Raw genomic sequence first — 13,057 nt, forward strand, 5'->3', positions numbered from 1 at the left:
ACTGCGCCACTCGGGAGCCCCAATAGCAGATATGTTGTTGACTGAGTTTGTAGATGCCCCAATATTCAAATACTCTGTTTCTTGACACGTTTTCCTCCCCCCTCAAGCATCCCTCAAATCATTAACGTTCATATCTGTTGTTCAGGGACACCAGTTTTGGGGCTTGTGAAATGAATTTGGTTAAAAAGCGATGTTATTGACAAAGATAGAAGTAAGCATGCGTCATCAAGTAAATGTAATTTGTTAAAGCACCCAACAGAGTTTTAGTTCATGAGCTGGTGCCTATTAATCAGTGTGTCCATCAATCTCTCCCTTCCCAATGTTTCTTTCTGGGTGTGTTAGTTCCACAACGCAATCTATCAATTAGTTGTAGGTCAAAGTGAAAGATTCTCAAAGTAGCAACCCATACATTTAATCTGTGAAGGATCTCTCCGGTGACATTTGTCACCTTCATTTGACTGGTATTACAGGGCAGGACGTTCTTGTTCTGTGCCCTTTTCTCACGTCCTGATCTCCAGATGTCAGTTTTTGATCCAATCAGTTAATTAGTCCATTAATTAGTGCATTCATTTGCCTATTAAGGGGTGAGTGAGTATTAAAAAGAGAGGAGACTTGACCAGACTGAATCATTCAAAGTCTTGTCACTCCAAATTAATATTTGATTTATTTACAACCTTTACTTCGTAAATTATCAACAATGTTCAGAATTATGAATGTTGGAATTGGCACCATTCAGTACTAATATGCAATTCAGTCATTGTCAAATGAATGAGTCATTTTGGTACCTGGATGTATGATTGCATGTCATTAGGTTTAGTGTCTTAATGCTAACCATGCCCCTCAGCTAGCCACATTTAATTGAATTGCTTCTACTCCTCCTCCATGTTCTTTCTTAAACAGATTAAGTGTTATTCCGTAGATACCTGGCAAGCCATCAACTACACTATGGAGGATGATGAGACAATTATGTTTTATAGGTGAAGAGTTATTTTAGTCGTGATCCTACTGTATGTCATTTCCTTCCTCGTTTCCTGACTCCTTAGCCAGTTACTGTATTTTTGGAGGTAGGCAGCGCCTCAATTTAGATGAAGTCTTTGAATAGAAGTTAAGAAAGACGCACATCAACTAGTCACTGACGGTCCTCGTGACCCTCTATAAACCTCCCATGCTGGTTAATACAATGCAGGGGGTTAGAAAAGCCTACGTATCTTGTCAAACAGGGATATTTCTCTTCTCCCGCCTGCCGACGAGTCTTTCTGCTAAGCTGAATGATTCATTGACTTTTCTCAGAACTGCTCATGCATTTTGGAAGCCTTGCTTCAGGCCCTCTGGTAAATATTAATTGAATGACTCTCAGCAACTCAAGTCAAGGGGTTATTCATTTAACATATTTATGGACGGCAACGAAAGGTGGAGAAATCCTTTGATTCCCTTGTTTTGTTTTTCTCTATCGTCATGATGAATGAAAGGACAAAGACTGACAGTAACAGGTCGAAGACTGTGTGACAAAAAAACAATCAGGAAAGATCGATTGAGACACAGAGACAAAAGCATTTTCGGAGACACTGCTGAAAAATGTATGGTGACACCATTCTGAAATAATCAATCCCCCTAGATATATAGTGGGGTCCAAAATGATTCACACAAAGATCATACCCCCAAGACATGCTAACCTCCCCAGTTATTGGTTAAGGTCAGAGGTTAGCATGTCTAGTTTTTAGTTTAGTTGATTTGCACAAATAGACAGTAACAGTTTTTCTCTGAGCAATTGAGTTATTATAAAACAATTTTCTTTGGGCATACAAAATAGCTCAGTATTTTAATTATTGTTTTTGTACAGTCATAACTCGTCTTTATCTAGGATGTCAATAATTTCAGACCCCAAGGTACACTAGACTCCAAAGTGCTTTACAGGGCATTTATGGAACGTGATATCCCTGGGGAATTGCTGTGTTGAGGGGAAAGCATGTGTCACGACTCACTAAGAGTACATTCTTAAAAGAACCAGCCAGTTCATAATGGTACATGACTAATAATGTACCATGACTACAGATGTAATTTCCCAAAAGCAAGTGGCTAATTGGAAGTGTTAACTCACTATCGCTGTATTTTCATCTTAGATATTTTGTCGAGAGTCCAAAAAAATGTTTAAGTACATTTCCCAAGCTGATAAAGGAGAGCTCAGTTTTGTTTTTTGTAGGCTATTTAAAATGGATCTGGGCTTAGCACACAAAGGTTTCATCCCACTCAGAAAGGGACTTGTTATGGCTTGTTGAGGGTACATGAACTCACTTTATTCAGCATTGTAATTGTACAGACGGCCTCATTCAAACAGACTAGTGTACAGATGGTCTCTCTGTTAAGCCAGGTGCAACTTCAAATAGGCTTGAATCTGTGTTTGCTTAGGGGGAAAAGGCAGTGGAAACGTTGACTATAAACTTGCAGAGTCAATCATGTATGTGGGAGTAATTCATATGATGAACTAGGTTTTGAATTTTCTGCTCCGTTTATTGGTCTTCCACACGGAGCTGCTTGAAAGGGCCAACCTGCATGAATCTCCTCTTGTACAGTCGTGGCCAAAAGTTTTGAGAATGACACAAATTAATTTTCACAAAGTTTGCTGCTTCAGTGTCTTCAGATATTTTTGTCAGATGTAACTATGGAATACTGAATCATTTCATAAGTGTCAAAGGCTTTTATTGACAATTACATGAAGTAGATGCAAAGAGTCAATATTTGCAGATTTGTCCCTTCTTTTTCAAGACCTCTGCAATCCGCCCTGGCATGCTGTCAATTAACTTATGGGCCACATCCTGACTGATGGCAGCCCATTCTTGCATAATCAATGCTTGGAGTTTGTTAGAATTTGTGGGTTTTTGTTTGTCCACCTGCCTCTTGAGGATTGACCACAAGTTCTCAATGTGATTAAGGTCTGGGGAGTTTCCTGGCCATGGACCCAAAATATTGAGATTTTGTTCCCCGAGCCACTTAGTCATCACTTTTGCCTTATGGCAAGGTGCTCCATCATGCTGGAAAAGGCATTGTTTGTCAACAAACTTCCTGGATGGTTGGGAGAAGTTGCTCTCGGAGGATGTGTTTGTACCATTCTCTGTTCATGGCTGTGTTCTAGGCAAAATTGTGAGTGAGCCCACTCCCTTGGCTGAGAAGCAACCCCACACATGAATGTCAGGAATCTCAGGATGCTTTACTGTTGGCATGACACAGGACTGGTGGTAGCGCTCACCTTGTCTTCTCCGGAGAAGCTTTTTTCCGGATTCCCCAAACAATCGGAAAGGGGATTCATCAGAGAAAATGACTTTACCCCAGTCCTCAGCAGTCCATTCCCTGTACCTTTTGCAGAATATCAGTCTGTCCCTGATGTTTTTCCTGGAGAGAAGTGGCTTCTTTGCTGTCCTTCTTGACACCAGGCCATCTTCCAAAAGTCTTCGCCTCACTGTGCGTGCAGATGCACTCACACCTGCCTGCTGCCATTCCTGAGCCAGCTCTGTACTGGTGGTGCCCCAATCCCGCAGCTGAATCAACTTTAGGAGACGGTCCTGGCGCTTGCTGGACTTTCTTGGGTGCCATGAAGTCTTTTTCACAACAATTGAACCGCTCTCCTTGAAGTTCTTGATGATCCGATAAATGGTTGATTTAGGTGCAATCTTACTGGAAGCAATATCCTTGCCTGTGAAGACCTTTTTGTGCAAAGCAATGATGACGGCACGTGTTTCCTTGCAGGTAACCATGATTGACAGAGGAAGAACAATGATTCCAAGCACCACCCTCCTTTTGAAGCTTCCAGTCTGTTATTCGAACTCAATCAGCATGACAGAGTGATCTCCAGCCTTGTCCTCGCCAACACTCACACCTGTGTTAACAAGAGAATCACTGACATGAAGTCAGCTGGTCCTTTTGTGGCAGGGCTGAAATGTAGTGGAAATATTTTGGGGGGATTCAGTTCATTTGCATGGCAAAGAGGGACTTTGCAATTAATTGCAATTATTCTGATCACTCTTCATAACATTCTGGAGTATATGCAAATTGCCATCATACAAACTGAGGCAGCAGACTTTGTGAAAATTAATATTTGTGTCATTATCAAAACTTTTGGCCACGACTGTAGGCTGGCCTCGGGACTTGCTGGCAACCCCACTGAGAGAGTGAGACGAGCACATATTTCAACCTTTATTTTCCTACCGTCCAGACTTGGACAGAGGACCTGGGTCCAACTCATCAAGTCATTCCCCATTTGCAGCAGAGGCCACTTTTAAAGATGGCACGTGGCTGAGGTGATATCTCATTGAGTTGAAACACCCATATCCTTAAGGATTGCATTTTGAGGATACGCAGCAGTTTGTTGGAAGAAAAGCTGACATATTTCGCAGTCTGTTTGCTGTCATTCTTGAATACATTTTCTGAAGAAACATTTTTTTCAGTCACCATAACTTGCTGCTTTGTGTGTATAATCATGGCGATGTTTGTGTGTGATTCACCATAATACAATTTACTCATTTAGCAGACGCTCTTATCCAGAGCGACTTACAGTAGAGTGCATACATTTTCATTATTTTTTCAAACTTTTTTTTTTGTACTGGTCCCCCGTGGGAATCGAACCCACAACCCTGACTTTGCAAGCACCATGCTCTACCAACTTAGCCTTACGAGACCTACATAGCCATTCATCTTTGTATTAGCTACTCAGAGTGACCCATTCCCTGGGGAGGTACAGCGTGACTCCTTTCCTGGGGAGGTACAGCGTGACTCCTTTGCCTGGGGAGGTACAGCGTGACTCCTTTGCCTGGGGAGGTACAGCGTGACTCCTTTGCCTGGGGAGGTACAGCGTGACTCCTTTGCCTGGGGAGGTACAGCGTGACTCCTTTGCCTGGGGAGGTACAGCGTGACTCCTTTGCCTGGGGAGGTACAGCGTGACTCCTTTGCCTGGGGAGGTACAGCGTGACTCCTTTGCCTGGGGAGGTACAGCGTGACTCCTTTGCCTGGGGAGGTACAGCGTGACTCCTTTGCCTGGGGAGGTACAGCGTGACTCCTTTGCCTGGGGAGGTACAGCGTGACTCCTTTGCCTGGGGAGGTACAGACCTATGCATACAAAAAACAGCCTTGACAAGCCGCCAGCCTCCCGTAGTCTCCCAGGTAATACGCTGTGACCATTGCCATGGCATTTGTATCCCGGGTCTCTCTGTATGTGCCTGCTAGCAGTGCGGTGGTAGCAAACCTAGGATTCCACTAGCAGCTAGACGCAGCCCTCTTCCTGGAGAGCTACCATCCTGTAGGTTTTTGTGTCCAACCCAAGTTGTAACTAACCTGATTCAGTTTATCAACCAGCTAATTATTAGAATCGGGTGTGCTAGATTAGGGTTGGACGGTAGCTCTCAGGGTTGGAGAGCCCTGAACTAGAGTATAGCTGGAGGCCTCAGCCAGCACCACAGTGTGTGTAATATGTGACAAGGCCGTCCCACGGGACCCCAGTACCCAGCTGAGAGGACCCAGCGGGCCCCACAGAGGGCGACGGAGCGTCTTCACTTCACATACGCGTCTGATCTGCTACCCCTGAGGAGCATGCAGGGTCACAATGTCCCAGCTGGCCACTCAGAGCACAAACACACCCCCACACACACACCCCCACACACACACCCCCCCCCACACACACACACACACACACACACTGGCTCTCAGACGCTGCTCAACGATGAGTCATGCGCAGCACGATGAGCAGATCTTTTATTTTCAGCTGTGGCTATTATCTCATTATCCTGCTTGTAAAAATTCTGGACACCGATTTGAAGGACAAAATAGCTGAATTTGATGACCTCTGCTTCTTTTGTTTGAAGTGTGCTTGTGTTCAGGTCTAGACGAGTAACGTATCTAGACGTATAATAGCTCACATAACAATCACAGTACAGGCCGCTTTACTTTGTTTGCTTTTCTTATAAAATGTTATAAACGACCCAGAGTACTACCAATGATTAATCACCTGGAAGAGCCAATGACTCGGCAATGAATCTACAGTCGGCAGTGTTTCTTTGTAGAAAAGAATGAAGATCAATGGTGTTACACGGTGGATGCAGATCCCTTGGGGCTACATGCTGTAGAAAAAAACAAGAACGGGCTTTATTTGTAAAATAGCCATGGTATATGCAAATGGTTGCATATGTAATATAACGATACTGTCTTCAAAAGCGTTGAAATTGTTTTCATTGCCTCTTTTATATGAGACTAAAGAATGCCTATTCTCCAGAAAAGACCATGAAAATTAGGACTTTAAATGTCCAATGCAGCCGTTTTATCTCAATATCAAATCATTTCTGGGTAACCATTAACTACCTTACTGTGATTGTTTTTGACCATTTTAATTGAAAACAAACAAAAATAGCAAGCAAGAATTTTGCTAGGACTGTCTAGGAGTGGGGAAAACTAGCTGTTATTGGCAAAGCGGTATGGAACTCTCTTGTTGATCTATCAACCAGTTTACCACCTGGTGATGTCACAAGGCAGTCCAAAACCATCCCACCAAAACAGGTTTATATTTCAGGCTGTCTTTTCTAACAGCTCTTACACTAAAGGGGCATGATTATCATATATATATATCACAGACAAATCATGTTTTTCACTGCACTCTGCCTTTAAGTGGCGTCCTCTACACTAACAGCGTGTCATGTTTCGCGGTGGATATTGAGCTTTAACGTGATTTGGTCACAGCACCCATCATTTGTTATTCATTATTGCATCATTAGTTTCATATTTAAAGGAAACAACACAAGAAATGTATTTTTATGAGGTGAGAGTTATTTATTAATGCCAATCTGTATTTGAGATGCTGCTGTTTTGGAGGTCTTCCTTTTGTGCCACGTGAAGACATTCAACCTTCATTCAACCTTCATTCAACCTTCATTCAACTTTGAATTTTGACTGACAATATGAAGCCACGGACACTGCTGTAAATTGGCTGAAGAATTTGGCAGAATCGATTCTTCTTCCCTCTCTCTTCTATTGTAATGACCGATCAGGCCTGTTTTGTGAGCAAGATGGAGGAGGAGCAGAGATGGATTTAACAGAGGTGACTGTGGCATACCTTGGCAGAAAATAGTTATATTTTGTAGTTTATTTGAAAATACCAACTTTTCAAATACTCAAGGTAGTCAAATTAAGTTTTATATAGTTTCAACTACAGGTCTCAAAAAACCTAATAATATTTGAAGTTATTTGAAGAAACAAAAACCATTAAAGTTTAATTAGTCTAGTACACTGTATATGTACAAAATAGCATTGGTTAATTGGTTGTGTAGATTGGTAAATATGATTGTCAAATAGAGTGGAATAGTATATTCCACTATTATGTTTCTATCTTCAACATGCAGTTCCAAATGTAGCCCTGCCATAAGTTGAAGGTAGCCAATCCAATAGTTTCAGAAAAGTAGACACTTTCAGAGATCTTTATTCAATTAGTTTTAGTCACCTCCAAAGTTAGTATTTGTTAACCCTGGAAAATTAGTTGCTTTCAACAAAGCATAAAACTATAGTTATCCCAGGTCTGGACTGTGATAATTAAACTACTGTACGTCACTGTATTCTCCTCAAAAAAGGAAAATGGACATGGGTCAAATGTGGTCCTGAACTGCAGAGTACATCCCCAACGTCGGTAGACTCCACTGGTCCTGAACTGCAGAGTACATCCCCCAACGTCGGTAGACTCCACTGGTCCTGAACTGCAGAGTACATCCCCCAACGTCGGTAGACTCCACTGGTCCTGAACTGCAGAGTACATCCCCAACGTCGGTAGACTCCACTGGTCCTGAACTGCAGAGTACATCCCCAACGTCGGTAGACTCCACTGGTCCTGAACTGCAGAGTACATCCCCAACGTCGGTAGACTTCACTGGTCCTGAACTGCAGAGTACATCCCCCAACGTCGGTAGACTTCACTGCTCCTGAACTGCAGAGTACATCCCCAACGTCGGTAGACTCCACTGGTCCTGAACTGCAGAGTACATCCCCAACGTCGGTAGACTCCACTGGTCCTGAACTGCAGAGTACATCCCCAATGTCGGTAGACTCCACTGGTCCTGAACTGCAGAGTACATCCCCAATGTCAGTAGACTCCACTGGTCCGCGACATTTTGAAACCGTATGAGCTGCACTGTATTGGCTGAGGATGCAAAGACTTTTTAAGCTTTCCCACTTAAGTTGTAAAAAAAAAACAGTTTGAAGATGAAATGGCGGTGTATCATTAACTTCATCACAATTGATTATGCTTACTAATAAGCATAGGAATCCATCTAATTTATCATAAGTAACATCAAAGCATTTTCAAAACAAATATCTTATTCTACTAATCACGATTTAATAGTTCCACTCAAATATACAGTGTGAGGTCAACGCTATCATGTCATTAATGCTGCGAAACATCACTAATTGTTCTGGTTTCTACCTGGCGGTGCTGCTACCAGTGACCACGAGTGCCTGCATCACTGGGGGCATGATAGTGGGTGTAGTTGAGTTGTGTGCTTCAATGTGAAACCGGAGGTCTGCTGTTATTGACACGTTAGATTAGCTTTTGTTAGCTCTAGCGCTAACCCGGCAGTAAGCAAATTGGTTTCTCGGTGGTGGTGTGCAGGTAGTCCGTATACGGTTAAAGCGCATGCAGGCTTTGGTAGCAGCAGTCTGTTTTGGACTGACAGGAGTTTCACGCTCACTGGGGGATGGAAAAATGCAAGTTTCACCGCCACGGGGGATTCTCAGAATGTTTTAAGAAGTGTTTGCCAGGAAATCCATTTGTTTTGGTCTGTTAGCGCAGTGTTTGAAGTCCTGGGGCTCGCAGCATTACAGAATCAAACTGCCCTGACTTGTTCACATGACTCCATAACTCTTGCATTCAGGTGTAGATAAATCGGTCAGTAACACTCAATCATTTAAATACGTAAATATCTTGACGAGGCTTCAAGGTCCTACTGTCACAGATCATGGGACACCGGTAGAGTGTCAGTCTTCTGACGCGTCGTCAAGCTGTCTGGTATTTCATATGCAGTCTCTCTCTCACACACACACACACACACACACACACACACACACACACACACATTATTATTTTGTATTATAATTATCACACGACAGTGTCAGTCTCCTGATGAGTTGTCAAGCTGTCTGATATTTTTTACGCAGTAACACACACACACACACACACACACATATTATTAATTTGTATTATTATTACATACACACGTTGAGATGTTTAGTAATGAGGGAGAAGCCATCCCTGGAGCCAGGATGTCTCCCTAGTGAGACACACCATGTCTGCTCTGTCCCCCCTGCAGCGCACTGCCTCACTCACTCCTATACCGCCCCAGAAGATGGACACCACCAGACATTAACATATCTCCAGTGCTCCTGTCTGCTGACTCTCCACACGTTTGAAATTCATCTCTTCTCGCCAGTAACATTTGAGCAAGACGCTTCCTCGGCTATGCCCACAGGGAGAGGGAGGGGGAAGGGGGGGGGCGCTTTAAAAGGCCCTTTATGTTTTCCTCTGCTCTCTCTCTCCCCCCGTAGCCTGAAGGCTGGGAAATCACAGTTTCACTCAGATGGAGGGGTGTGTGTCGTTGAAACAAAGCAGACTGATCCAAAACACTGCAACACAGTAAAGCCCCTGCTTTAGATAGAAACATTGCCATGGTAACTACTGTACCATTGTCAATTTTCTCCTGAGCTTGTTATTTTGATGGAGCAAAATAGGGCAGGGTAATTGAATTTGTTTGTCTAAAAATACGTACATAATAATGTTCCCGTTCTTTTCACATCAATTAATACCTTTTCAGTTTGATCTCTTCTGTCATCCAATCAAATAGCATGGTGATGGTACGCCTTATTGTTTTATTTGTAGAAAACACAGGGGGGGATGTTGGTTCTAGAACAGGAGGGTCAAATGCTGTCGGCTGCATACTGCCCATTGTGGTTCCCTGGCTAGATTTCCGCCTCCGAAAGACAAATATATTTCTTTGTGTATTTTTTTTTACATTTATTGACAAAAATTATATTTGTGTTTGGAAAGATGGGCTACGTTACAATCTACAGGACAATACATGTTAAAGGTAGACTCAGGGATATGCCATCAATGCAGAAAGTAAACAGCATTGTGGGTAAATTTATGCAACAACTAAGAGCGTTGAAGCGCAATGCTCAACTTTGCTGTTTTGGTCCCGTGGCTACCATGCTGTAACAGCGTGAAGCGAACCCGTGCACATGCGCAGTACTGTGTGAGAGCGAAGTCTTGCATCTCTCTCATCTCAATATTTGCAGTGCTGCTCGTGGCAACCTCAAATCGCAGTCTACCTTATCATATTTCTATTCTGTTTTTCAAATGTACCAAAAATAACAATAATAATTTATAAAAGTAAAGAAACACAAGACACTTTGTTTTCAGTTAAAGCATTGTAATAAATATTGATTACAATCAAACCTTCTATTTGCATTATAAAACGTGTGTATAAAATCTGTTTTATTAATCAGCTTCTTGTGGAACTTGAGGTGTGTGTTTCAATTCATCACTGGAGAACAATATTTCCTTCTTTGGTAGGTTTTTAAATCAAAAAGTGACATCACTCCTACAGCATATTTTACTGTATGTTCACGAGATTCAATTCTCCCTGCAACTTCACCAGACTACCGCTGTGTTCACTGCTCTGTGACCCTGAACGCCAGATTTCATGCTTATTTGATCCGACTGCTATCCGTGGTGCTGAATAACAGATATTGTCACTATTGCACTTGAAAAGGGCTGGAATTTCTTGTGTGGCTCCCTCAACACTTTTTTTGTGTGTGTAAAAAAAAATGTCTCTTCATAAAGGTTGCAGACCCTGTGCTAAGGTGATCCAATCCGTGTTCCCTGTCTAGTTTCTCGGCCCTATATTTTATTGTGGCGTAATCGTGCGCTCCCCATTTACGGCGCTGTGCCGTGAACTTCCTTTCTCTAAGGGCGCTGTACCGTGGCACCATGATCAAAGTTGTATGATCAAAGTAGGCCTGTGTTCCTGTAATAACATTAAAGCTTTCTGTGTCGTGCCCGTTTTTTTTTTTTTTAACAGGAAGGAGGTGACTGGGTTTTCCCATGTCATATTCAGACTGTGGCAGGGTTTGTGGCTGTGTCTGCTGTCGGCAGGAAGTCAACTGAATGGAGGGAGCTCTAGAGTTGTTTAATTGACAATAATTGTATACAAAAAAAATGTAATTGTATACGGTGACCTTTTAGAACCTTAAACTGTACTAAATAAAAACCATCTTAATTGGACAGCACTTCAAATCTATTGCGTTGTCTATTAGATTGTTCGTAATAACACCAAACAACACCATAAAATGTAATTGGACAAACCTAGACAAATGTCACAGTTGACAAGCGTGTAAAACTAATCTCTGCTCCTTCGAGACATCGCTAGGAGACAACTAGAAGAAAAACAGCATGTCCTGTATCTGACCCTGTTCCTGCTGTCAGTACACACACACACACACAGAGAGAGAGAAACACGCATTCACACACCCAGAAACAGAGACACACACACACACACACTCTCTCTCTCTTTCTCCCATACATACTGAGACACACACACACTGACACACACTCAAAGCTCACCCCACTTTGTGCTGCCTGCCAAAACTCAGGGTGGATCTTGGTTATAGAAAGGGCATTTTAGCTGGCCTCTTCATCAGTCAGTCATGACAACCATTAGTGCATCCCCTAGTCTATTGGCCTACTAACAACTCAGGAGCACTTCATTCTTCTTATCTACCGCTGTGTGCTACGGTTAATGAAGAGAGATGCATCTGTACTGTGCTGTCAAAAGGGACTAAGTAATGGAGTATTCCTTTACTCCTCTGTTTTGGCACAATGGCATAAGAGGTATAAGAAATGTAAGATTATTGGAAAATAAGGAAAGGAAGCTGAAAGCAAAATGCTTTGTTCGTTGATGCACTGCAAAATCAAAAGGAAAAAAGAACTCAGGTCTTAGGCCTGTCGCTTGACTTTACTACTGTTTTTTTTACACTTGAATAAACACTCTCGCTCTCCCTCTGTCTGTCTGTGAGAAAGAAAGTGATCTCACTCATTCACTAACAGTCACATTGTCAACACATTAATAACATGTTTACCCTCCCTCTCTCTTTCCCCCTGCAGAGAGCAGTCTGGACAGCCTGCAGCAGGCCCTCCACCAGTCTGTGTTCCTGTCGGCCATGTCGGCTCAACCCGGACGGGACCTACCACTGTGCTGGGAGCAGCACTGCAAGCTGCTGCCTGGGGTGGCCGGATTACAGGCCAGCTGCGTGGCCCACTGGACCGTGGATGAGGTGAGAGCACACACACATCCACACGCTCATGCATTCAGTTGAAGTCGGAAGTTGACATACACCTTAGCCAAATACATTTAAACTCAGTATTTCACAATTCCTGACATTTAATCCTAGTAAAAATTCCCTGTCTTAGGTCAGTTAGGATCACCACTTCATTTTAAGAATGTGAAATGTCAGAATAATAGTAGAGAGAATTATTTATTTCAGCTTTTATTTATTTCATCACGTTCCCAGTGGGTCAGAAGTTTACATACACTTAATTAGTATTTGGTAACATTGCCTTTAAATTGTTTAACTTGGGTCAAATGTTTCGGGTAGACTTCCACAAGCTTCCCACAATAAGTTGGGTGAATTTTGGCCCATTCCTCCTGACAGAGTTGGTGTAACTGAGTCAGGTTTGTAGGCCTCCTTGCTAGCACACGCTTTTTTAGTTCTGCCCACAAATTTTCTATGGGATTGAGGTCAGGGCTTTGTGATGGCCACTCCAATACCTTGACTTGGTTGTCCTTAATCCATTTTGCCACAACTTTGAAAGTATGCTTGGGGTCATTGTCTATTTGGAAGACCCATTTGCGACCAACTTCCTGACTGATGTCTTGAGATGTTGCTTCAATATATCCACATAATTTTCCTACCTCATGATGCCATCTATTTTGTGAAGTGCACCAGTCCCTCGTGCAGCAAAGCACCCCCTCAACATGATGCT

General features: G+C 42.8%; 1 protein-coding gene across 10 annotated transcripts in view; it reads left to right on the plus strand.

Annotated features, from left to right (window-relative positions):
• The window catches only part of LOC120027597 (lethal(3)malignant brain tumor-like protein 4), a 143,127-nt gene that overhangs the window by 118,996 nt on the left and 11,074 nt on the right, over nucleotides 1-13,057 (plus strand). For all 10 annotated transcript variants that reach the window (XM_038972586.1, XM_038972590.1, XM_038972591.1 and 7 more), the window contains one exon: nucleotides 12,179-12,348. In XM_038972586.1, coding sequence (XP_038828514.1) covers nucleotides 12,179-12,348 — 170 coding nt within the window. The remainder of the gene's footprint in view (nucleotides 1-12,178; nucleotides 12,349-13,057) is intronic.

Source organism: Salvelinus namaycush, chromosome 33 (assembly GCF_016432855.1).
Source record: "Salvelinus namaycush isolate Seneca chromosome 33, SaNama_1.0, whole genome shotgun sequence".
NCBI lineage: Eukaryota > Metazoa > Chordata > Actinopteri > Salmoniformes > Salmonidae > Salvelinus > Salvelinus namaycush.